The sequence below is a fragment of the Salmo salar genome, chromosome 19 (assembly GCF_965601325.2).
Source record: "Salmo salar chromosome 19, fSalSal1, whole genome shotgun sequence".
Taxonomy (NCBI): domain Eukaryota; kingdom Metazoa; phylum Chordata; class Actinopteri; order Salmoniformes; family Salmonidae; genus Salmo; species Salmo salar.
Window position 1 is genome coordinate 52,220,130 of NC_138309.1, and position 26,160 is coordinate 52,246,289.

Here is a 26,160-nt window from a genome sequence, read left to right on the forward strand (position 1 = left end):
AACCCATAGTATGGAAACTTCATCCATGTAGTGGGTATACTTTCCAAGTTACAGTATTTCCTTTATAACATTTTTAGTGACATCACAAAATAACAAACAAAATGACATTAGTGTTCTATAGATCGCCTCTAACCATTCCCCACGTTCTACATTAGAAATATTGTTCCAGTATTCGCTTTTGAACGTGTTAAGAGTTTCAGTGGGAAAAAGTCTGTTGAGACAAAACACATTCCTTTGGTGAATTTGGAGAGCACAGGCCTGGATCTTCTCCATCGATTTACAACAGGACATGAGTTGTTAATCCCCACTAGTTCTATCCTCCCCCCTCTACGAGTGAAAAGGGGTCTGATTGAAGTTAGTCATTGCAAACCTGATCTGACCTATTTGGATTCTCGTGGTCAGTCATGACATGGGGTAGGTACAACATAAGACAAAACATTTACAAGGGTTTGAGTGAGAGGACTAACTGGTATCTCCAAGATGCCACACACTTCTCCAAAGTCTTCAACTATGAGGTGCTTTTTTGAGCTCTCCTAATTGTGCCGTTGAGGAACTACAGCAAGCACACTTGTAGTTGTTTTGTTTGGAACACAACCCTGCATCCCTGCCATCACACAATTATTTTATTCACAGTAGACAAACATAGGCTCATTCTGTTCAGAACAACCCAGGGTATGACGCCCTGTCATCTTTCAGCTGTACATAAACATAATGATCATAAGCGTTGACACTTTATATGACATGAGTTTTATGATATGGAAATGTGAAGAGCACATTTGGACTCATGGGTGTTTGGCTTGCTTGTATAAAATTTAAAGCTGTATTTATAATCCTCAACATCTCATATTTCAAACTACCTCGAGTCATCTTAATCTACAGCATTTCCCTCATTCAGACAACAAAAAAACTGCAAAAGTTACCCAGTTAGCGGGAGGGATCTGGCAACTTCTTGTCTCGTGCAGTGCTCATGTTCAGAATAGCTTTCAGTCAAAACCCATACAACGCAGTGAAGTGCACACCTCACAAATCCCACTCCATTATAAATGTTTTGCTCTGGCTCATAAGAAAACATGACATTTCAGTGGTTACGAAACTGTGTCGCAACAAACCTGAAAGGAACAGTTGACATGAATCATGGCTAATGCTAGCTACGTTATCCCCTCTGGCCTTGATGGATTCACCCCATTCCTTCATTAATGGCTGATTTCTCACAGGGGGACAAACTGGTGAATTACAGCCCTGCAGTTCATTCACTTTCCTGGAAATGCATCTAAACTGTAGGTCATTGTCTCCAGATCTGTCCTTAACTAAACTGGTGATGAATAACAGGGATGTGAACAGAAGGTCTTAACCATGAAAGTCCCACAATAGATACAGTACACTCTTAGTGGTGACTCGAGAAACCCTGGAGATCCTTAAGGAACCCCTGGAGTTCCTCAAGGACCCATTGCTAGTCAATTTTCAGTGTACAAACTTAACATGATGAACAGGAATGACATTTACTGTAACAGGTGGCCAGAAATAACTATATGAAAGCCAAGCCTCCAATAAGCCACACCTCCAATCTGATATGCTGCCACCTCTACAATATATTATTAAAAAGGTTTAAAATTGAACCACTCCCATCACAAAAAGTTTCTAGTTTGAACCTTTACAAATGTGTTCCTCAATGTCCTTTTCAGAGGGGTTCCTCTAAGAACTTTTTAGAACTGGAAAGTTCAAAAAGGCAAAGGGAAGTTTTCTTCAACATAGGATGTTAACTTTTTGCACAATGCTTACCTTCCATCACATACACCAGTGAGCCCACATCCCCTTCTTTGATGATGCAGCTGTCTGTGGCATATTCAACTGGGTACATGCAGTCAACGATCTCTTGGATCTGAGAAAGCTCAAGGTTCTTCATGAAGTCGTTGTCAAGAATGGCCTCCTTGATTAAGCCCTTGGACCTGTGAATTGAATGAAAAGAAAGTAATGTTCTGTTCCTGAAGCTAAAGTGCAGAAAAAGTCACTAAATTGGGAATAATTTGCAAATGAAACAGTTGATGTGAATAAGAATCTGCAATGTGGCTCAACGTCTGTTATGTTTTGACAGACTACTTTCACAAAGAAAGACCTCACTTTCCTCTATAAATACAGCTATTTGTGAGCATCCAGTCAACAGTTTAGAAATGACATGCACTTGAAGGCCCATATTGGAGAGAAGTGCCCCATAACCAGTAATTTGAGCCAGAAATCACCATACTGCATCTCCCCGCCTTAGGGCATGTGAATAGAATCAGATCGTATCTCTACACCAGCGCTCTTGTATAGGCTGGAGGGAAGATAAGGCATTTTACTACCCTGCATTTTACCTCAGACGCCTTGCTATGAATGACTACCCACAAGTACCTCATCCAATAATTTGCTTTAAAAGACCAGCTTCAGAAGGACTCTGGCTTCACTATACCATAATTGAGAGTGTGGGCACTTTAAAAATCATATGGACTTATTCTTTGGGAATTCATATTATTATTATGTTGTCTCATGTGGTAGTAGGGTTAACGGAATCTACAGTAATTTAGGTAATTAAGAGAAAATCTATAGCAATCTATCGTAACTTTAGTAATTTAGACTTGAAAACCTTTTTTTTTTAATGTATTGATATATAGTATATATATTATTTTTATCTGTGTCCATATTGTCCATGAGTTTCCAGTGGATAGGCCATATGGTTCAAGAGAAAATAGCCAAACTAATGAAAAAAGCATCTAATCAACAATGTTATTATTTTTTTATTAACTCTGCAACTCTTCCAACTTTTCACAACTGCCACAAGTTTGGACACCAAAACATGTCATTCTATTTTTTATTTGAAAATCATCTTATTTAATTATTTCATATATTTTGCATTAGGGCCAGAGATAATTACAGACACCTGTGATAATCTGAAGTACCCAAAAGGGCCACTAGATGTCTTGTGATAGAATACCAAAAGTTTTCAGTAATATTCCCTCTCTTTGCAATCCTATGGGGGAGGATGTTTCACGATGGGAGATCTGTTCCAGCAAATCCTAGCTGAGCTGGTAGATTGGTGCTGCTGCCCTTCGGAGGTATGGAGAACTGAGAGATGACTCTCAGACACAAAGCATTAGTTCTGTTCTGCCGGCACTACTTAAACACTGGTATTGTGTGTTAATGTCCTTGGAGTCAAGATAACCCTGTGCTCACAATGATGTAATAAAGCCAGTTCTGAATTCATATTCCACTTCTGATAGCTTTGTTTTCCCTGAAGCCCCAAAAACACACAGTGAGACACTGTCAGATGGGTCATTCAGGGCGCTGCAACTTTAATTAGTTTTAATTTGATGGGTACTTAGAGTTGTCGCTCAGCTTTTTTTCCCTTTTTCTTCACGACTTCTCCACAAATCAGATAAAATATTTATTTGGAAATGCTAGCTTTCAAGACAGTTTTGCAATAGACCACAGTATTTCAAAGTATATTATTTGCCTTTACCTAGTCTCTTTTTTCTGTTTTGGAACAGGCGATCAGATGTATTGTAGAATGCATAGATTTCAGCTGGAAGCAGGGGTGGGGGGGATGGTGGTGGTGGATACCAACATCTGCCTAGCTCTCTACCTGAAACATCTGGCTCTAAACCATCACAGTAACCTTGGGGAAAGGAGCCTGAGGTTGTAGAGAAAGAGGCAAGAGATCTTCTTTGGGACCTGTACATAATAAACCTGCCCATTTCCCCCAGTACTACTGCCCTCCTTACAGACAACAGCACAGTAATCAACTGTTTGCAGTGTCTGTCCATACTGCTTGTGTTTGTGCAGAGACGCGTAGGAGTGCTAAATGAATTCTGAAGCTCTCCTTATCAAAAACCCATTCTGATTAAAGATTGAATAGAGAGCAAAATGTGATTCTGGGACAGTGGGACATGTGTGATTGGTAAAAAGCAATCTCACTTTGATGACCAGTTCATTGTCACTTGTGTATTACAGTGCTGCCTGGCAACATGTGTGCTTAGCAGTGACTACAGCTGTGTAACTGTCACAGCCTTATCCAGAGGCTTGGCAGAAGTGAAGAGTTTCAGTAAAGCAACAAGGAAGAGCAGACACAGATGGGCTCCTTGAGTAATGAGTGAATTTCAAATTAAATCAGATAGGGCATTGCAGACAATGACAAAATCAAATGTTCTGCCTTTTTGTGAAGAAATAAATCAGCATGAATAGCTTATCATCTCTTTTTGCGTGGGGACCCCTAACACTGTGTTCTTCTGAGAAACCGTTCTGTTCTATACACTGCAATTTCAAGGGATTTCAATAACTGTATTTCAATATTAGAACATTAAAAAGTATCTAAATAACTTCTCTCTGTGATTTAACTGAAGGTCACAAGTTCCATCAAGACAAAATTATAATGCAAGCTTATTTTCAGTTGACTAAACAGCAAAACTATTCAGTTGTGGATTAAAATATAGTAATGTACCCAGTATGAAACACTTCAACACTCATCTGCTGTGATTAGATTTAGCTGGCACTCCAGTCGTGCCCATTACAGTGTAGCAAAATTCTGGTATAACATTTACATTTTTTCTTATTTTCTCACTTTTTCTTTCAGCAGTGTTATCACTCCATGTATAATTACATATTAATCATTCTTTAATTTAGATTTTAGAGAACAATATGCATAATACATGTTTTGCCATTCTTGACAGCCTGTAGCATTTAACAAAAGTATGTGGACACCTGCTCGTCGAACATCTCATTCCAAAATCATGGGCATTAATATGGAGTTGGTCCCTTGTTTGCTGCTATAACAGCCTCCACTCTTCTGGGAAGGCTTTCCAATGGATGTTGGAACATTGCTGCGGGGACTTGCTTCAATTCAGCCACAAGCGCATTAGTGAGGTCAGGCACTGATGTTGGGCAATTAGGCCTGGGTCACAGTCGGCGTTCTAATTCATCCCAAAGGTGTTTGATTGGGTTGAGGTCAGGGCTCTGTCCAGGCCAGTCAAGTTCTTCCACACCGATCGACAAACCATTTCTGTATGGACCTTGCTTTATGTACGGAGGCATTGTCATGCTGAAACAGGAAAGGGCCTTCTCCAAATTGTTGCCACAAAGTTGGAAGCACAGAATCGTCTAGAATGTCATTGTATGCTGTAGCGTTAATATTTCCCTTCACTGGAACTAAGGGGCCAAGCCCGAATCATGAAAAAACAGCCGCAGACCATTATTCCTCCTCCACCAAACTTTACCGTTTGCACTATGCATTGGGGCAGGTAGCGTTCTCCTGGCATCCACCAAACTCAGATTCGTCCGTCAGACTGCCAGATGGTGAAGCGTGATTCATCACTCCAGAGAACGCATTTCCACTGCTCCAGTGTCCAATGGCGGTGAGTCCAATGGTGGCGAGCTTTGCGCTGCTCGGCCATAGATACCCACTTCATGAAGCTCCCGACAAACAGTCATTTTGCTGACGTTGCTTCCTGAGACAGTTTGGAACTCGGTAGTGAGTGTTGCAACCGAGGACAGATGATTTTTACGCGCTTCAGCACTCGGCGGTCCCATTCTGTGAGCTTGTGTGGCCTACCATGTCACGGCTGAGTTGTTGTTGCTCCTAGACGTTTCAACTTCACAATAACAGCACTTACAGTTGACCGGGGCAGCTCAAGTGGGGCAGAAATTTGACGAACTGACTTGTTGGAAAGATGACATCCTATTACGGTGCCACATTGAAAGTCACCAAGCTCTTCAGTAAGGCCATTCTACTGCCAATGTTTGTCTATGGTGATTACATGGCTGTGTGCTCAATTTTATACACCTGTCAGCAACGGCTGAAATAGCCGAAAGCAATAATTTGAAGGGGTGTCCACATACCTTTGGTGATGTAGAGTATTATAACAGAGAGAACAGACTTTTATCATTGAGATTGCTTCCATTAATGAAATGCTTCCTTTACAATTACATTGTAGAGACATTGTGAAAGAACCTTGGACCTTAGATGCCCTCAACATTTACACTTCAACGCATTTATAAACGCTTATCAAGTGTCACTGTGGTTACAGCAGCAGCAGAAGGGATATTTCTGGAAGGAACATGTCCGAAAGACATGCCAGATCAATGTTGGAAAGGTCACAGAGTCTCTCCAAACAGTCTCAGTGAAAGAACATCCTCAACTTATCAAGGCTAAGTCTCTATTACAACTTTCATGAACAAAATCAACAGTGAGTAAAGCAAAATGTTTTTTTAAATAACTGTCCAGTGTTTCCAGATTTCTATCAAATATAACCTAAACTGAGTGTACAAAACATTAAGGATACCTTCCTAATACTTTTTTTTATTAAGTAGCTGTTTTCTGTGTTGAAATTGCGTGGGCGTACCCCAACATAGTCCAGTAGATACGCTCTAAAACTTCTCTATTTGATATAGAAGTGTGAAAATTGGCACACTTGCATAGTTTTTCATGCTGAACAAAACCTGATATAGTGCGACTTGAGCAAAGCCCCGGGTCGACATGTAGCGCCCCCTATAGGTCAATGGTGAAAATGCATTTACCTGTATTGACGTTTTGGGTAATGGCTTCCCCTGTGTTGGGTCTACATAGCCCCAAAATAGCTAAACATGTTTGGATTGGTTTGGGGTACTCATTCAATAAACAACCAAAACCATATGGAATTTGTTTTGTCCTTTATGATCGATGATCATAAAGTGATCGATGATCATAGTGCCCTGCACCTGCCCAGTGCAGGGCACTACGAGAAATCCCATAGGAATGCATTATGTCCAGCAGGGACAAAGGTAACCCATTTCAGCAAAATCCCTTTATGATGACGCCACAAAACTAAATAAAGCTATAGTGCCATTACAGATTTTCCCTATTGCACTCTAGGGAAGCAGTTTTCCAAAATGGCCACCAACCAGCTCCATGGGGCCAAATAGGACTGGTTTGACATGGCAGTATTTCAATAAATAATTGCTACATAATGCCCAATGATGGCTTGAAATGTTTGAGTTGGTGTTGGGAATAAAAGGGCCCAAAATATGCCATATACAGTACTAGTCAGAAGTTTGGACAAACCTTCTCATTCAAGGGTTTTTCTTTATTTGTACTATTTTCTACATTGTAGAATAATAGTGAAGACATCAAAACTATAAAAAAAAAAAACAGATATGGAATCATGTAGCAACCACAAAAGTGTTAAACAAATCGAAATATATTTTAGATTTGATATTCTTCAAAGTAGCCACCATTTGCCTTGACAGCTTTGCACACTCTTGGCATTCTCTCAACCAGCTTCACCTGGAATGCTTTTCCAACAGTCTTGAAGTAGTTCGCACATATGCTGAGCACCAATTGGCTGCTTTTCCTTCACTCTGCGGTCCAACTCATCCCAAACCATCTCAATTGGGTTGAGGTCGGGTGATTGTTGAGGCCAGGTCATCTGATGCAGCACTCCATCACGCTCCTTCTTGGTCAAATAGCCCTTACACAGCCTGGAGGTGTGTTGGGTCATTGTCCTGTTGAAAACAAATGATAGTCCCACTAAGCCCACACCAGCGTATCGCTGCAGAATGCTGTGGTAGCCATGCTGGTTAAGTGTGCCTTGAATTCTAAATAAGCAGCAAACCACCCCCACACCATCACTCCTCCTCCTCCATGCTTCACGGTGGGAACCACACATGCGGAGATCATCCGTTCACCTACTCTGTGTCTTACAAAGACACGGTGGTTGGAACCAAAAATCTCAAATTTGTACTCATCAGACCAAAGGACAGATTTCCACTGGTCTATTGTCCATTGTTTGTGTTTCTTGGCCCAAGCAAGTCTCTTATTCTTATTGGTGTCCTTTAGTAGTGGTTTCTTTGCAGCAATTTACCATGAAGGCCTGATTCACGCAGTCTCCTCTGAACAGTTGACGTTGAGATGTGTCTGTTACTTGAACTCTGTGAAGCATTTATTTGGGCTGAAATCTGAGATGCAGTTAATTGCCGATTTCTGAGGCTGGTAACTCTAATGAACTTATCCTTTGCAGCAGAGGTAACTCTGGGTTTTCCATTCCTGTGGCGGTCCTCATGAGAGCCAGTTTCATCATAGCGCTTGATGGTTTTTGCAACTGCACTTCAAGAAACTTTAAAAGTTCTTAAAATGTTCTGGATTGACTGACCTTGTCTTAAAGTAATGATGAACTGTTATTTCTCTTTGCTTATTTGAACTGTTCTTTCCATAATATGGACTTGGTCTTTTACCAAATAGAGCTATCTACTGTAAACCACACCTACCTTGTCACAACACATCTCAAATGCATTAAGAAGGAAATAAAATCCACAAATTAACTTTTAACAAGGCACACCTGTTAATTGAAATGCATTCTAGGTGACTACATCATAAAACTGACTGAGAGAATGACAATAAAGATGACATCATCCTCTATGAGGAAATAGCAAGCATTTTTTAAATGGTCTCTTTGAGATACAAGTTTGAGATAGGTTTTATTCTTCAAGTGTTTTTTTCTCCAATTATGCACAAATGCGAGTTTAATATAGGATGAGTCAACAACATTACTTGGGTATGAGTTAATAGAATATTAACTTTTAAAAAGGTGAGATTTTTACTGGGCAGTTACTTTAAGAAAACAAATATACCCAACAAATCCCTGCAGTATACTCCTTTCAGCTACACTAACCAGGTTTCCATCCAACCTTTTTCTGCAAGTAAAGTACATGTCGGATAAAAAATGTCATGACAGGCCTGATGTAGACAGAATATCTGTTGGTAAACTTTCCAAATGTAGACAAAACAAGATACGCTAGACAAGGTGGGATCTTTCTGTGTCAGTAAAATCTATTATGCAGGAAATGTCAGTGGAAATGCTTTTATTCAGAAATATTGATATAATAATCATCATATCGAAGTAAACTTGGAATCACTCAATGACATGTTTTGTGGTCCTCCCACTATGACTTGTCGGGAAAGCATGCAGTTTATTAGGCTCCAGATTAAATTAATTATGATAAACTTCACAGGGTGGTGAAAGTGCAAGGTGATGAGATTGATGCTCCTTTCCAATAAATATGTGCACTGCGTCATTACGCACAGCCTTTTATCTGAAAAAAAGTCAATTTGATGGAAGCACATAAAACATTTTAGAATATTCTCATGAAAATCTGAGAATTGGAGGGAAACCTAGCTAATGACTCATCTGACTCAAAAATATTCGGAGAAAAAGCACAAAAGGGGAGAGCGGAGCCATTGGTTATTTTGGAGGCACTGAACTCCAGCTGGTGGCTAGTGTCAGAAGACCGACCCCCTTGGTGGCCTGCCAACCACTCCCTTTGAAGAGGGTTTGAGGACAATGGACAGAAATGCCACTGCTCATCAGGCTGCTCCAAATGAATCAGATCCTTTGATATTCAGCATTAATTGGGTGTCCTGGCAGGCTTTTCAGGGCAATACTGATACTACACATGGTCAGGTGGAGACTGGTGAGAAGCTTTGGTTGTAGTCTATTGAATAACATGACTGAGATTGACTTGGATGGATTGACATTGCAGAACTATGGTATCGTGTGTCACAGTCATATGTTAACTGACAGTTGACTAGACTCCAGCTTGGCCCCCGTTCTGTTTTTGTGTCTTCGTTTAGCATTTCATTTCCTTTGCTTCAGAAAGCGCGTCCCTGTCAAAGCCCAGAGATAAACACAGAGTGGTTCCCTTAAAAGGAGAAAGTATGCTGCTTTAGAGCACAGCCGGATGGATAGACAGAATTCCTACAGACTTTATAGGACCCTTGGACTGAGGGTGCAAGAATCAAACTCTTTCCCTCAATGCCCATACCTTCAAATCTAAGAAGCCTGAGAAAGGTTGGGATTGTTTACAACCTACACAGTTTCAGAAATAGACTTTCAAAGGCGTGCATGAATTGTAAAGGAAATAACATCACATCAGTGCACATATGTAGGGGCTCCCGAGTGGCGCAGCGGTCTAAGGCACTGCTTCTCAGTACTAGAGGCATCACTACAGACCCTGGTTTGATTCCAGGCTGTATCACAAGTCCCATAGGGCGGCGCACAATTGGCACAGCGTCGTCCGGGTTTGGCCAGGCTAGGATGTCATTGTAAATAAAAATAAATATGTGGTATTTGTTTGGGCAGTAGTTCATAACAATTATTATATTATATCTGCTGTGGGGTGAGTCCATGCCAGAATGGGCAAAAAATATTGTTGTGTGTCAGATTGTTCTGGCATTTATCACGTTTGATATGCTTTTTACATTTGTATCACAATCCTGGATTGTAAACTGTCATGGTCAAAACATATTGTTACAACCATAGCTAAGATGGGGAGAAGTCTGTCCATAATAAAGTGTTACTCTGCCTTCTTAACAACACTATCAACAAGGCAGGCCCTACAGGCCCTAGTTTTGTCGCACCTGGACTACTGTTCAGTCGTGTGGTCAGGTGCAACAAAAATGGACTTGGGAAAATTGCAATTGGCTCAGAACAGGGCAGCACGGCTGGCCCTTGGATGTACACAGAGAGCTAACATTAATAATATGCATGTCAAACTCTCTTGTCTCAAAGTGGAGGAGAGATTGACTTCATCACTACTTGTATTTGAGAGCTATTGACATGTTGAATGCACCGAGCTGTCTGTCTGAACAACTGGCACACAGCTCAGACACCCATGCATACCCCAAAAGACATGCCACCAGAGGTCTCTTCACTGTCCCCAAGTCCAGAACAGACTATGGGAGGTGCATAGTACGACGTAGAGCCATAACTACATGAAACTCTATTCCACATCAAGTAACTCATGCAAGCAGTAAAATTTGATTTAAAAAAACAGATAAAAATACACCTTATAGAACAGCGGGGACTGTGAAGAGACACAAACATAGACACATGCATACAAACACACGATAACATACGCACTATACACACGTACACATGGGTTTTGTATTGTAAATATGTGGTAGAAGAGTAGTGGCCTGAGGAAACACACTTAATGTGTTGTGAAATGTGTTGTGATTGTATTTTTATGTTTTTAAAATTGTATAACTGCCTTAAAACTTCTTAAGGCTAGGGGGCAGTATTTTGACGTCCGGATGAAAAGTGTGCCCAAAGTAAACTGCCTGTTACTCAGGCCCAGAAGCTAGGATATGCATATAATTGGTAGATTTGGATAGAAACACGCTTAAGTTTCTAAAACTGTTAAAATAATGTCTATGAGTATAACAGAACTGATTTGGCAGGCGAAACCCCGAGGACAAACCATCCAGGGGAAAAAAATTGAGGTCATAGGATTTTTCCAGTGGGTTTCTATGGGAAACCCTATTTATTAGGAACCTGGTTGCAGTTCCTATGGCTTCCACTAGATATCAACAGTCTTTAGAAATTGGTAGATGTTTTTCTTTTGAGAAATTAAGAAGTAGTGCTGTTCTTTGTACGTGTCACTCTGAAGGTCCCTAGTCTTTTGTTGCGCGTGAACAGAAGCGTGCTCCGTGTTATTTTTCTTCGGTATTGGAAACAGATTATCCCATCTTAAATTTTATCGATTATTTACATTTTAGGATACCTGAGGTTGGATTAGGAACGTTGTTTGAAATGTTTGGACCAAGTTTACCGGTAACTTATTAGATACTTTGTAGTCATGTTGGGCGAGTTGGAACCGGTGTATTTCTGAATCAAACGCGCCAAATAAATGGACATTTTGGGGATATAAAGAAGGAATTTATTGAACAAAACGACCATTCGTTGTGTCACTGAGACATTTGTGATTGCAAAAAGAATAAGATCTTCAAAGGTAAGGCATTTATTATATCGTTATTTCTGACTTTTGTGTCGCACCTGCCTGGTTGAAAAATGATTTTCATGTGTTTGTATGCAGGGCGCTGTCCTCAGATAATCGCATGGTGTGCTTTCGCCGTAAAGCCTTTTTGAAATCTGACACAGCAGCTGGATTAACAAGAAGTTAAGCTTTATTTTGATATATTACAGTTATATTTTCGTGAATGTTGAATATTGATATTTCTGTAGTTTGAATTTGGCGCTCTGCAATTTCACCGGATGTTGTCAAATCTATCCCGTTAACGGGATTGGCGCGTTAAGGGATCACTAATTGCTGGACCTTAAGAAGAGTAGCTGCTGCATGAGGATCCATAATCAATACAAATATAAATATTGTTTTTGAAAATCATGATGAAAGTGGCCACTTTAGGCCCCTTTTAGGCCTATACATGCCTCTTGTAAGAACCAATGTCTGCGAACCGTATGTTACAGACAACATCTTGCTGTCTGTCACGTCCTGACCAGTAAAATGGGTTATTTGTTATTGTAGTTTGGTCAGGGCGTGGCAGGGGGTGTTTGTTTTGTGTGTTTCGGTGTTTTTGGTTTATGTTCTATGTTATCTATTTCTATGTGTTTATCTAGTTTTCTATTTCTATGTTGGGTTTTTGGCAATGACCTCCAATTAGAGGCAGCTGGTTGTTGTTGTCTCTAATTGGAGGCCATATTTAGTTGGGTTTGTTTTCTCTTGTGTTTTGTGGGTGGTTGCTTCTAGTATAGTCTGTGCACCTTACTGGACTGTTTTCGTCGTTTGTTTATTTTGATTAAGTGTTTTCTTTAATAAAATAAGAAGATGAGCACTTTACCCGCTGCATTTTGGTCCACTCCTTACGACGCCTATGACAGAACCACCCACCAAAGAAGGACCAAGCAGCGGAGGAAGGAGCAGCAGGAGAGCTATTTGGAGTCATGGACATGGGAGATCCTCGATGGCAAGGGCCCATGGAGCCAGGCTGGGGAGTACCAGCGCCAAAAGGAGGAGCTGGAGGAAGCTAAGAGGGAACGACGGAGGTATGATGCATTATATCCTCCATTTCAGGAGGTGAGGAGGCAGCCCCCAAAACATTTTTTTGGGGGGGGCATACGGGGAGTTGGTCTAAGTCAGCGGGGAACCCTGACCTAACTTCCCGGGCGTACAGGAGAAAGCCGTGGAGCAAAAAGGAGCCAGTCAAGGAATCAAGCGAGGAGCTTGACGCGAGATTCCGGAGAGAGGTATTGGCAGAAAGGGCACGAAGGAGCACCTGTGCTTACTATGGGGAGCGACGGATCAAGCAAGCACCATGTTATGCAGAGATACGCACGGTATCGCCAGTGCGCAGCTACAGCCCGGTGCGCTTGGTGAAAGCTCCTCACAGGTGTCATGCTAGAGCCAGCATCGAGCCAGGACCAGTGATGCAAGTTGCAAGCATCAGACCGCCGGTGAGGGTTCATGGCCCAGTGTCTCCTGCTCCTGCTCCTCGTACTCTTCCTCCAGTGCGTCAGCCCAGTCCAGTACGTCCTGTTCCTGCTCTCCGCACTAGCCTTGAGGTCCGTGTTACTAGTCTGGCGCCTCCAAAGCCAGCCCCACACATCAGGCCTCCAGTGTGTCTGCCCAGTCCGGTACGTCCTGTTCCTGCTCCTCGCACTAGCCCTGTGGTGCGTGTTACTAGTCTAGCGCCTCCAAAGCCAGCCCCACGCATCAGGCCTCCAGTGCGTCTGCCCAGCCCAGTACGTCCTGTTTCTTGTTTCCCGCACTAGCCCCGAGGTGCGTGTTACTAGTCTGGCGCCTCCAAAGCCAGCCCCATGCATCTGGCCTCCAGTGCGCCAGCCCAGTCCAGTATGTCCTGTTCCTGCTCCCCGCACTAGCCTTGAGGTGCGTGTTACTAGTCTGGCGCCTCCTAAGCCAGTCCCACGCATCAGGCCTTCAGTGCGCATTCCCAGTCCAGAGCTTCCGGTGACAGTTCCCCGTCCAGAGCTTCCGGCGACAGTTCCCCGTCCAGAGCTTCCGGCGACAGTTCCCCGTCCAGTGCTTCTGGCGACGTCCTACAGTCCGGAACCGGCAGAGACGGCCTACAGTCCGGAACCGGCAGAGACGTCCTACAGTGCGGAGCCTGCAGAGACGAACTACAGTCCGGAGCCTGCAGAGACGGCCTACAGTCCGGAGCCTGCAGAGACGGCCTACAGTCCGGAGCCTGCAGAGACGGCCTACAGTCCGGGCCCTGCAGAGACGGCCTACAGTCCGGGGCCTGCAGAGACGGCCTACAGCCCTGATCCTCCAGCGACGCTCCTCAGCCCTGAGCCTCCAGCGACGCTCCTCAGCCCTGAGCCTACAGCGACGCTCCTCAGCCCTGAGCCTACAGCGACGCTCCTCAGCCCTGAGCCTACAGCGACGCTCCTCAGCCCTGAGCCTCCAGCGACGCTTATCAGCCCTGAGCCTCCAGCGACGCTTCTCAGCCCTGAGCCTCCAGCGACACTCCCCAGCCCTGAGCCTTCAGCGACGCCCTTCAGCCCGGAGTCTCCAGCGATGCCGCGCAGTCCAGAGTTTTCTGAACGGGAGCTATGCCCAGAGCCACCTCCGTAGTAGGAGGATTCGGAAGGTGAGGTGTAGCACAGGGACCGTCGTTGATGGTAGCCACCCTCCCTTCCCTCCCTTTAAGTTTGGGGTTATTTTTGTGGGGTTTTTGTGTTTGAGGTGCATTCGGGGTCTGCACCTTTGGGGGGGTACAGTCACGTCCTGACCAGTAAAAGGGGTTATTTGTTATTGTAGTTTGGTCAGGGGGTGTTTGTTTTTGTGTGTTTCGGTGTTTTTGGTTTATGTTCTATGTTATCTATTTCTGTGTTTATCTAGTTTTCTATGTTGGGTTTTTGGCAATACATTCAATTAGAGGCAGCTGGTTGTCGTTGTCTCTAATTGGAGGCCATATTTAGTTGGGTTTGTTTTCTCTTGTGTTTTGTGGATGGTTTCTAGTATAGTCTGTGCACCTTACTGGAATGTTTTCGTCGTTTGCTCTGCTACTTTTAATATTATGATGCATTTTATGAGCAGCATCAACACAGTGAATTGGAAAATGGATTCAAAGGGGACTCTCTCTGCTGGTGATTTGCTGAATGTGCAATCCTACAGGAAGGTTGGGATTGGTTAATTACCTATAATGTCAATTTCTATGTACAAAATGTATAATTTCTTGAAAATGAGCAGAGAGCCCACTCTGGAAATTGTACTTATTTGAAGATTACATTGTTCCAAACAATATGTCTAACAATAAGGAGAATCAAAAAGTACTTTGAGTTGCACTACCGGTCAAAAGTTTTAAAACATCTAATCATTCAAGGGTTTTTCTTTATTTTTACTATTTTTTACATTGTAGAATAATAGTGAAGACATCAAAACTATGAAATGACAGATACGGAATCATGTAGTAATAAAAAAAGTGTTAAACAAATCAAAATATATTTGAGATTCTTCAAATTGCCACAATTTGCCTTGATGACAGCTTTGCACATGCTTGGCATTTTCTCAACAAGCTTCACCTGGAATGCTTTTGCAGCAGTCTTGAAGGAGTTCTCACATATGCTGAGCACTTGTTGGCTGCTTTTCCTTCACTCTGCAGTCCGACTCATCCCAAACCATCTCAATAAGGTTGAGGTCAGGAGGTTGTGGAGGCCAGGTCATCTGATGCAGCACTCAATCACTCTCCTTCTTGGTAAAATTGCCCTTACACCGCCTGCATGTGTATTGCTTCATTGTCCTGTTGAAAAACAAATTATAGTCCCACTAAGCCCAAACCTGATGGGATGTGTATCGCTGCAGAAATCTGTGGTAGCCATGCTGGTTAAGTGTGCCTTGAATTCCAAATAAATCACAGACAGCGTCACCAGCAAACCACCATAACACCTCCTCCTCCATGCTTTATAGTGGGAAATACACATGCGATTATCATCCGTTCACCCACACCGCGTCTCACAAAGACACGGTTGGAACCAAACATCTCAAATTTAGACTCATCAGACCAAAGGACAAATTTCCACCGGTCTAATGTTCATTGCTCGTGTTTCTTGGCCCAAGCAAGTCTCTTATTATTATTGGTGTCCTTTAGTAGTGTTTTCTTTGCAGCAATTAGACTATGAAGGCCTGATTTACGCAGTCTCCTCTGAACAATTGATGTTGAGATGTGTCTGTTACTTGAACTCTGTGAAGCATTTATTTGGGCTGCAATTTCTTAGGCTGGTAACTCTAATGAACTTATCCTCTGCAGCAGAGGTAACTCTGGGTCTTCCATTCCTGTGGCAGTCCTCATGAGAGCCAGTTTCATCATAGAGCTTGATGGTTTTTGCAACTGCACAATTTTCCAGATTCACTGACCTTCATGTCTTAAAGTAATGATGGACTGTCGTTTCTCTTTGCTGATTTGAGCTGTTCTTGTCATAATATGGACTTGGTCTTTTACCAAATAGGGCTATGTTCTGTATACCAACCCTACCATGTCACAACACAACTGATTGGCTCAAACGCATTAAGAAGGAAAGAAATTCCACAGAATAACTTAACAAGGCACACCTGTTAATTGAAATGCATTCCAGGTGACTACCTCATGAAGCTGGTTGAGAGAATGCCAAGCATGTGCAAAGATGTCATCAAGACAAAGGGTGGCTACTTTGAAGAATCTCAAATCTCAAAAATATTTTGATTTGTTTAACACTTTTTTGGTTACTACATGATTCCATGGATGTTATTTCATAGTTTTGATGTCTTCACTATTATTCTACAATGTAGAAAATAGTAAAAGTAAAGAAAAACCCTGTAATGAGTAGGTGTTCTAAAAAATTTGACTGGTACTGTAAAAAATATTTGTATATTTAATAAATGAATGTGAATTTTTTTTATTTCACTATTAGGAGTATAATGATACCAACACGTTGTCCGGGGGGTTCCTGACTCTGCATAGCATAGTGTCTGTATATTTTACAGTGTTTGCAATTGCAGTGAGGTAAGTTGTGTGTGTGGGTGTGTGTGTTTTAAAACAAATGTTTCTGTTGAGACTTGTGTTAAGGCCAGTTTTATAATGTATATTCAGCCAGGTGTATGCACACACCATACTGTCACTACACAACTAGCATGCATTATGCAAAGATGGTTGCTGCATGATATCATGTTTCCATAACACACACACACACAGACACAAAACGTACTTCATTGCAAATGCAAACACAGCCACAACTAAAGCCAACATTTTGCCATTCAATTAGCCTCAGTGTTGCTGTGATGGGATTCACTTTTGGTACCACTCGTACTCTAATAGGGACATGTGATATACAATAGATGAATAGCAGTCAGCACACAGGTAAGACACAATGAACAAAGACGGACATATGAAACCTACTGTGGGCTCTTGGGGTAGAATGGAAGAGTGACATGACTGAGTTCATGAATGTCAAAGGCGGTGGGCTCTCCTGATATCGCCTGTCTCTTGGTCCTGTGCTGCTCCTGTAGTGCGCTTGCCTTGTGGACTTGTTGCGTCGCCGGTTTGATTACAGATCGGTATTTATCCAGTTCATTCTGAAGCTTTTGAATCAATTCGTCCTTTTGATCTAATTCCAGCTCCAGTTCGTCAATAAGCGCGTCTCGTTGTCGCAACTCCTCAATCTTCTCCTGTAATGCGTATTGGAGATCGCGTAAGGTCCCCATAGTTGTCAGAGAAATCAGGATCACCAGAGCGCAGCAAACTTTGCGAGTGACTGGAATGATGCTCGGATTTGGAAGGCAACCTCCTCGTTCACTGCCACTACACAAATGGAATACTTTCGGGGAGAACGACTCATGCGCTTGATTTGAAACTCAGGTGAGTAGCCTTTCAAATGAAAGGTTGGTCAAATGTGACGAACAATACCCTTCATTGTATTGCTCACATACGTCAGTATCCAGAGTGAGCGTCAGCGCTCACAGGATGCCGAAGCACAATCATTGATCCCCCCACGAGTGTAGCAAATTGGTTGCTTTCCTCAATTACTATGATCAACCAATCAGGTATCAGGTAATACACACACCTATACTCTATAATATTCATGTAGATGCACCCTACCTGGTCAGAGATGATATATTATATATGCACCCTACCTGGTCAGAGATGATATATTATATATGTACCCTACCTGGTCAGAGATGATATATTATATATGCACCCTACCTGGTCAGAGATGATATATTATATATGCACCCTACCTGGTCAGAGATGATATATTATATATGTACCCTACCTGGTCAGAGATTATATATTATATATGCACCCTACCTGGTCAGAGATGATATATTATACATGCACCCTACCTGGTCAGAGATGATATATTATATATGCACCCTACCTGGTCAGAGATGATATATTATATATGCACCCTACCTGGTCAGAGATGATATATTATATATGCACCCTACCTGGTCAGAGATGATATATTATATATGCACCCTACCTGGTCAGAGATGATATATTATATATGCACCCTACCTGGTCAGAGATGATATATTATATATGCACCCTACCTGGTCAGAGATGATATATTATATATGTACCATACCTGGTCAGAGATGATATATTATATATGCACCCTACCTGGTCAGAGATGATATATTATATATGCACCCTACCTGGTCAGAGATGATATATTATATATGCACCCTACCTGGTCAGAGATGATATATTATATATGCACCCTACCTGGTCAGAGATGATATATTATATATGCACCCTACCTGGTCAGAGATGATATCTTATATATGCACCCTACCTGGTCAGAGATTATATATTATATATGCACCCTACCTGGTCAGAGATTATATATTATATATGCACCATACTTCAGTCGTACTGTATCCTATTTTATAGGCAATCACTTTGCACAGATTATTGCATGGTTTCAATAGTAATGTGATACTAATGTGCAGAAATTGCAGAGACATATGCACTATAATGTCAATTTAACTGTATGATGCTAACCACTTGTAATTTATAATCAGGAAGGATCACAATGATGATGGCATTCACCCCTTTGAAGCCACAAGTTTTTTTGACCCCATAACACTGGGTTAACTGTTGATTAAGGAATAATGCTATTATCCCAAGGGGTGTGGTATATGGCCAATATACCACGGCTAAGGGCTGTTCTTATGCATCACACAACGCGGAGTGCCTGGATACAGCCCTTAGCCGTGGTATATTGGCCATATACCACAAACCCCACGAGGTGCCTTATTGCTATTATAAACTGGTTACCAATGTAATTAGAGCAGTAAAAATAAATGTTTTGTCATACCCGTGGTGTACGGTCTGATATACCATGGCCTTCAGCCAATCAGCATTCAGGCCTCAACCCACCCAGTTTATAATTGGTATCATAAACTGGGTGGTTCGAGCCCTGAATGCTGATTGGCTGACAGCCGTGGTATATCAGACCGTATACCACGGGTATGACAAAACATTTAGTTTTACTGCTTTGCGTCATGCATAAGAACAGCCCTTAGCAGTGGTATATTGGCCAATTGGCCATATACCACACACACCTCTGGCCTTATTGCTTAACCCTACCTGATCCACAGACTTAATATAGTAGAAGTGATGCTGAATGAGGACACCAGGCCTGATAAGGGTCTATAGCTCCCTCCTATGGCCACCTCATGTCATATACATTGCCCATAATCCCATTAAATAATAAACCCATGTACATTGCAAAGCCAGGCAGGTAGCACTCCAGTTGACACTTGTATCCAGCCTTGAAACAAGGCAATATAAACAATTGTCTAACTTCTAACGTCTGTGTGGATACATATTTCAGAGCATTCCGAGGATTGCAGTTTGAGCCTCGGCTCATTTTACATAATCTGTGACAGACACAGCTGTCCAATTTAGATAATTAAATGAGTGTGTGTACCTATGTGTGTGGTGTGTGTGTGTGTGTGCGTAAGTGTTTGTGTGTGCGTGTGTGTGCGTGCGTGCGTGCCTGCGTGTGTCTTATGAGAGGATTTAAGACATCATCCTCAGTGCACATTAAAGTGTCTGAGAGAGCCTGGGTGAGGAGGAGGGATGGAGAGTGTAGTGCCTCTGTTCTAGATACCAGCGCACTGGTAACCCCAGACAGGCCACTGGTAACCCCAGACAGGCCACTGGTAACCCCAGGCAGGCCACTGGTAACTCCAGGCAGGCCACTGGTAACTCCAGGCAGGCCACTAGTAACCCCAGGCAGGCCACTGGTAACCCCAGGCAGGCCACTGGTAACCCCAGGCAGGCCACTGGTAACTCCAGACAGGCCACTAGTAACCCCAGGCAGGCCACTGGTAACCCCAGGCAGGCCACTGGTAACTCCAGACAGGCCACTAGTAACCCCAGGCAGGCCACTGGTAACCCCAGGCAGGCCACTGGTAACCCCAGGCAGGCCACTGGTAACTCCAGACAGGCCACTAGTAACCCCAGACAGGCCACTGGTAACCCCAGGCAGGCCACTGGTAACTCCAGACAGGCCACTAGTAACCCCAGACAGGCCACTGGTAACTCCAGACAGGCCACTAGTAACCCCAGACAGGCCACTGGTAACCCCAGACAGGCCACTGGTAACCCCAGGCAGGCCACTGGTAGCCCCAGACAGGCCATTGGTAACCCCAGACAGGCCATTGGTAACCCCAGGCAGGCCACTGGTAACTCCAGACAGGCCACTGGTAACCCCAGGCAGGCCACTGGTAACTCCAGACAGGCCACTGGTAACCCCAGACAGGCCACTGGTAACCCCAGACAGGCCACTGGTAACCCCAGGCAGGCCACTGGTAACTCCAGACAGGCCACTGGTAACCCCAGACAGGCCACTGGTAACCCCAGGCAGGCCACTGGTAGCCCCAGACAGGCCATTGGTAACCCCAGGCAGGCCACTGGTAACTCCAGACAGGCCACTGGTAACCCCAGGCAGGCCACTGGTAACTCCAGACAGGCCACTGGTAACCCCAGGCAGGCCACTGGTAACTCCAGACAGGCCACTGGTAACCCCAGGCAGGCCACTGGTAACTCCAGGCAGGCCACTGGTAACCCCAGGCAGGCCACTGGTAACCCCAGGCAGGCCACTGGTAACCCCAGGCAGGCCACTGGTAACCCCAGGCAGGCCACTGGTAACCCCAGGCAGGCCACTGGTAACCCCAGGCAGGCCACTGGTAACCCCAGGCAGGCCACTGGTAACTCCAGACAGGCCACTGGTAACTCCAGGCAGGCCACTGGTAACCCCAGGCAGGCCACTGGTAACCCCAGGCAGGCCACTGGTAACTCCAGACAGGCCACTGGTAACTCCAGACAGGCCACTGGTAACTCCAGACAGGCCACTGGTAACCCCAGACAGGCCACTGGTAACCCCAGGCAGGCCACTGGTAACCCACAGGCAGGCCACTGGTAACTCCAGACAGGCCACTGGTAACACAAGGCAGGCCACTGGTAACCCAAGGAAAACCACTGGTAACCCCAGGCAGGTCACTGGTAACCTCAGGCAGGCCACTGGTAGCTGGCAACCCCAGGCAGGCCACTGGTAACCCCAGGCAGGCCACTGGTATTACAAGGCAGGCCACTGGTAACTGGTAACTAGATACTGCCTGAAAAACTGTAAAAACAAACACTACTGCTTGGACTGCCTGTCTACCCTTATGCTATTTGTGTTGAAATCATCTTTATACGTAGATACATATCTTTATAGATGTACTGTACATGGTGCCATATTGTAGGCTGAAAAGTTGAAAATAGAGCACTAGTAATTTGACTGCCTGTCTGCCTCCTGATTATGCTTGCAATGATATCATCTTCCAAGACATGCCTAGACAGCGGCATGTAATAGCATTAAATCACTACTTAAGACTGCCTGTCTGTCCTGCTTGTGTTTACTGTAATACTGCAATGTCATTATAGTTGCAACAGACAAAGATGTTTGTGCAAAATGTCGATCATGTGGTTTATTATAGTTACAAGAGAAGTTTGTAGGCTACAACATGTCGATGGTATAGTTACACCAGACAAATACGTTTGTACAACAAACCTTTCAGCGTAAAGTAGCACATGCGTAGAAAGTACCGATTTTTTTACGATCAGGAATAATCCTCCAGAGAATCCGGTCACACAGCCACCTCAGCTTCCCAAACAGATCCTAACCATGAAGAAGCATTCTGCTCCCATCTTGTGGCAATTGTTATTAGCTGCATATCTAGAGGAGAATATCTGGGACAGTGGTCACTTTCTGTTATGTCTGTGGAGAAACAGCCTTGGGGTTGTGTTTATAATAGTGGCACATGGCTCACAGTGCACACTGAGATCTTTGAGAGTTTCAAAGTGTTTAGTGTTAACACTTTCAATGAGACTGTGACCAAAAGCATTTTGACTTGATTTAGTTACTGTGTAATTAAAGGGAATAGCATGAGTCAGACTCAGATCCTCAAATCAAATCATCACATTTTATTTGTCACGTGCGCCAAATACCATGGGTGTAGTAGACCTTACTGTGAAATGCTTACTTACACGCCCTTATTAACCAACAATGCAGTTTCAAGAATAATAACAGTTAAGAAAATATTTATTGAATAAACTAAAGTAAAAAAAGAATAACATAATAAAATAACAATAATGAGGCTATATACAGGGGGTACCGGTACTGAGTCAATGTGTGGGGGTACAGGTTAGTTGAGGTCATTGAGATAATATGTACATGTAGGTAGGGGTAAAGTGACTATGCATAGATAAGAAACAGTGAGTAGCAGCAGCGTAAAAAGAAATGAGGGGCTCAATGCAAATAGTCTGGGTAGACATTTGATGAACTATTCAGCAGTCTTATGGCTTGGGTGTAGATGCTGTTAGGGAGCCTTTTGGACCTAGATGGCTATCTGGTACTGCTTGTGTGGACATGTTTGAACGTCGTCACATCTTTTAAAACCTTGAACCAAAAAGCAGAGAGAGAGACCGAGAGACTGCAAGGGGGAGAGACAGAGAGACATAGAGACAACCAGGGTTAGAGACAGAGAGACAGAGACAGCGAGGGGGAGAGACAGAGAGACATAGAGACAACCAGGGTTAGAGACAGAGAGACAGAGACAGCGAGGGGGAGAGACAGAGAGACATAGAGACAACCAGGGTTAGAGACAGAGACAGCGAGGGGGAGAGACAGAGAGACATAGAGACAACCAGGGTTAGAGACAGAGAGACAGAGACTGCGAGGGGGAGAGACAGAGAGACATAGAGACAACCAGGGTTAGAGACAGAGAGACAGAGACAGCGAGGGGGAGAGACAGAGAGACATAGAGACAACCAGGGTTAGAGACAGAGAGACAGAGACAGCGAGGGGGAGAGACAGAGAGACATAGAGACAACCAGGGTTAGAGACAGAGAGACAGAGACAGCGAGGGGGAGAGACAGAGAGACATAGAGACAACCAGGGTTAGAGACAGAGAGACAGAGACAGCGAGGGGGAGAGACAGAGAGACATAGAGACAACCAGGGTTAGAGACAGAGAGACAGAGACAGCGAGGGGGAGAGACAGAGCGACAGAGAGATGGAAAGACAGAGAGACAGCGACAGCGAGGGGGAGAGACAGAGAGAGGGAGAAACAGAGAGACAGAAAGGCAGAGAGACAGAGAGAAAGAGAGGGGGAGAGACAGCGGGGGGGAGACAGAGGGGGGGAGACAGAGAAGGGGAGAGAGACAGAGACACAGCACGACAGAGAAAGAGACAGAGAGGGGGAGAGACAAGAGAGACAGGGAGGGAGAACACAAGGTGCTGACTGACTAAAAGACCAGTGCATCCATCAATGATTCAGAGAACGATGCCTAAGAGCCACCTTATTAAAACTGTGAATCAAGCTCCTCTGTGACAAGGCAGTGACATCTCCCACTCAAGTGGAATTTGTGCATCAGTATCAGTATCTCCAGGAGACCAAAACATGGCACTTTCTTAGCCAACAGTAAGCACACATACAATTTTACTATCTGTAGAGTCCAGTGGAGGTTGTTTAGGGGAGGACGGCTCATAATAATGGCTGGGATGGAGTGGAATGGAATGGTATCAAACATATGAAAACCATGTTTTTGAGACCAGTCCATTTACTCCATTCCAGACATTATTATGAGCCGTTCTCCCCTCAGCAGCCAGAGTCTTATCAGCACCGATGCACACTCATAATAAGTATACTCTGAGTCAGGGCACTCAATACTGTAGTGAAGTGTATAAGTACCCAACAGTGCTCTCATAATGTCAATCAGCGATAAAAATACACTTTCACAAGAGTCAGTGGATTATAAATATCAGTGGAATGGGACCACTCTCAGTCAGTGCACTCAATGCAGGCCTGCGTGTGAGGGTCGGTGCACAGTGATCAAAAGTGACTTCAGTTCAACAAAGCTTGTTTACAACTTTAGGTGATGCCTTGGGTGCTCATTAGCAGTACGTCAGGATTAGGTAATCAATGGTGCCCAAACAACACAAGCTGAGAGGACATTATGTCATAGCAACTAAACAACAGGACAATGTGTCTAAACAGTTCCAATTTATTTCTAGAGCACTTTCTATGAGTAAACCAATCATAGGGGCCACTCGTCGTTGCACAACAGTTTGGTGAATATGTCTAATGAATAAGTTACTCATCACAACAGACATAACATTGTCCCCTCACTTCTCTCCAGGTTACATCACCATGGTGACTGTCAGCATAAAATTACCACAGCTTTTAGCTGAACAGCCCTGAATGGGGCCACAGTAACGAGTTATTAGAAGCACCCTGTTGAAAATGCTCTGAAGCATTTGAGGGACGTGAAAAGTGAAATCTAAAAAGCAACGCACAGATTCTGATTTTAATGGAGAAGCCATACTGTATTTGTTTAAAGACGCATAAATTCTTTAGGTCGATACATTGGACGTTTGCATAAAAATGCCCCCTAAGAGTTTGAAGATGGAGCCAATCAATTAAAATCCCCAGACTGCTGTCCTTCTGTCTAAAAGTTTCCGCATCCCTCCCAGATGAAATTACTAATCGATTTATGAGCACATCCTTCATTTTGTGTTGTCTGGTTTATTGACCTCTCCTCACATCCAGGATATATGCACAATATAAAAAGAGTTAAATGCATTATTTGTAAGGCTACGTGTAATGGACAAAATGTGTTCGGGAAAAGGAAAGAAAAGGAACAGGAAAGACATTACCCACTGGACACAGATGTCAATTCAACGTCTATTCCACGTTGGTTTAACTTAATTTCATTGAAATTCAACCAGTGTGTTTCCTGTAGGCAATTATGGTGAAGTAGCAATAATAAACTATGTGGTACCTGTCAGACTTGGAATGTTTCCGAAATGCTTCACTGTTTAACTCCTGGAAGGTTCGGTAAGCTTGAGGTTCCGCCGAGATGCCTTGGGCGCGCCTGGTTCTAGGTCCAATTATCTGCGCGCTGGGCAGAACGGATTGGCATTTGTGCAGTTTTCGTTTTAATTCGTGGATCTCTTCTTCCTTTTCGGCGAGACGCATCTCCATGTCCTTAATTCTCTCATCTTTTATCAAAATAATATTTTTGAAGTCTTCTTCTAAATCACTCATGTTGGAACCTGAACAAACTTTCTCCGGGCGGGAACAAAAGATCCGCTACTAAAACGCCAAAAATCGGAGGTAGAAATATGGAGATCAAATCGTCCGAAAGGATCAGCTCACTGTAGGGAGGACAGTTGAGTAACGGCGACAGGGAATGCTGAGTGCTGCTTTTCCTCAGTCCCACGCGTGTTGGACTGACTAATGGTTATATCTCATTGAGAAACCAATTAGGTCTCCTGCTTTCAAGCACATGTGCAGAGACTGCCGTTCAACGTTGAACAACAGCAACTAAACATAGGACAGCATTTCCAAAATCATTCTAATTATCACTCTCAACCCTAAACTATATTCCTGAAATAGCATAAATGACCATATGAGCCAGTGGATGACGTAGTTGTATGTAACTTGATCCAGCACTTACATGCGAAATTGTCTGAGGGTATACTATAGCTACCCCTCACTGTCTGACTGACTGCTCATCAATGAAACCCTTGAGCTAATGTAAGTAGCCCACAATGAGAGAGAGAGACAGAGAGAGAGAGAGAGAGAGACAGAGGGAGAGAGAGAGAGACAGGGAGAGAGAGAGAGAGACAGAGAGAGAGAGAGAGACAGAGGGAGAGAGAGAGACAGAGAGAGAGAGAGAGAGATCCATTGGATCAGTGTACATTATTGTTCAAACTCTATTTGCTGAAATGATTCAATCGTTTCACTCTCTTTAAAATGCACTTCTATTTAATATACTGCTCAAAAAAATTAAGGGAACACTTAAACA

The 26,160-nt window shown here is 43.5% G+C and overlaps 1 protein-coding gene across 4 annotated transcripts in view; it reads right to left on the reverse strand.

Moving 5' to 3' along the window:
• LOC106578950 (cGMP-dependent protein kinase 1) overlaps positions 1–25,791 on the reverse strand; it is a 236,517-nt gene extending 210,726 nt beyond the window's left edge. Inside the window, exons 1-2 of one of the 4 annotated variants that reach the window (XM_045702415.2) lie at positions 25,132–25,791; positions 1,780–1,946 (exon numbers count right to left, since the gene is read on the reverse strand). In XM_045702415.2, the coding sequence (XP_045558371.1) occupies positions 1,780–1,946; positions 25,132–25,397 (433 nt within the window). In that variant the 5' untranslated portion in view covers positions 25,398–25,791. Of the gene's footprint in view, positions 1–1,779; positions 1,947–17,191; positions 17,712–25,131 lie in introns of those variants that run through there. The other 3 variants (XM_045702414.2, XM_045702412.2, XM_045702413.2) reach the window with 3 other exon arrangements.
• Positions 25,792–26,160: the final 369 nt, after the last annotated feature.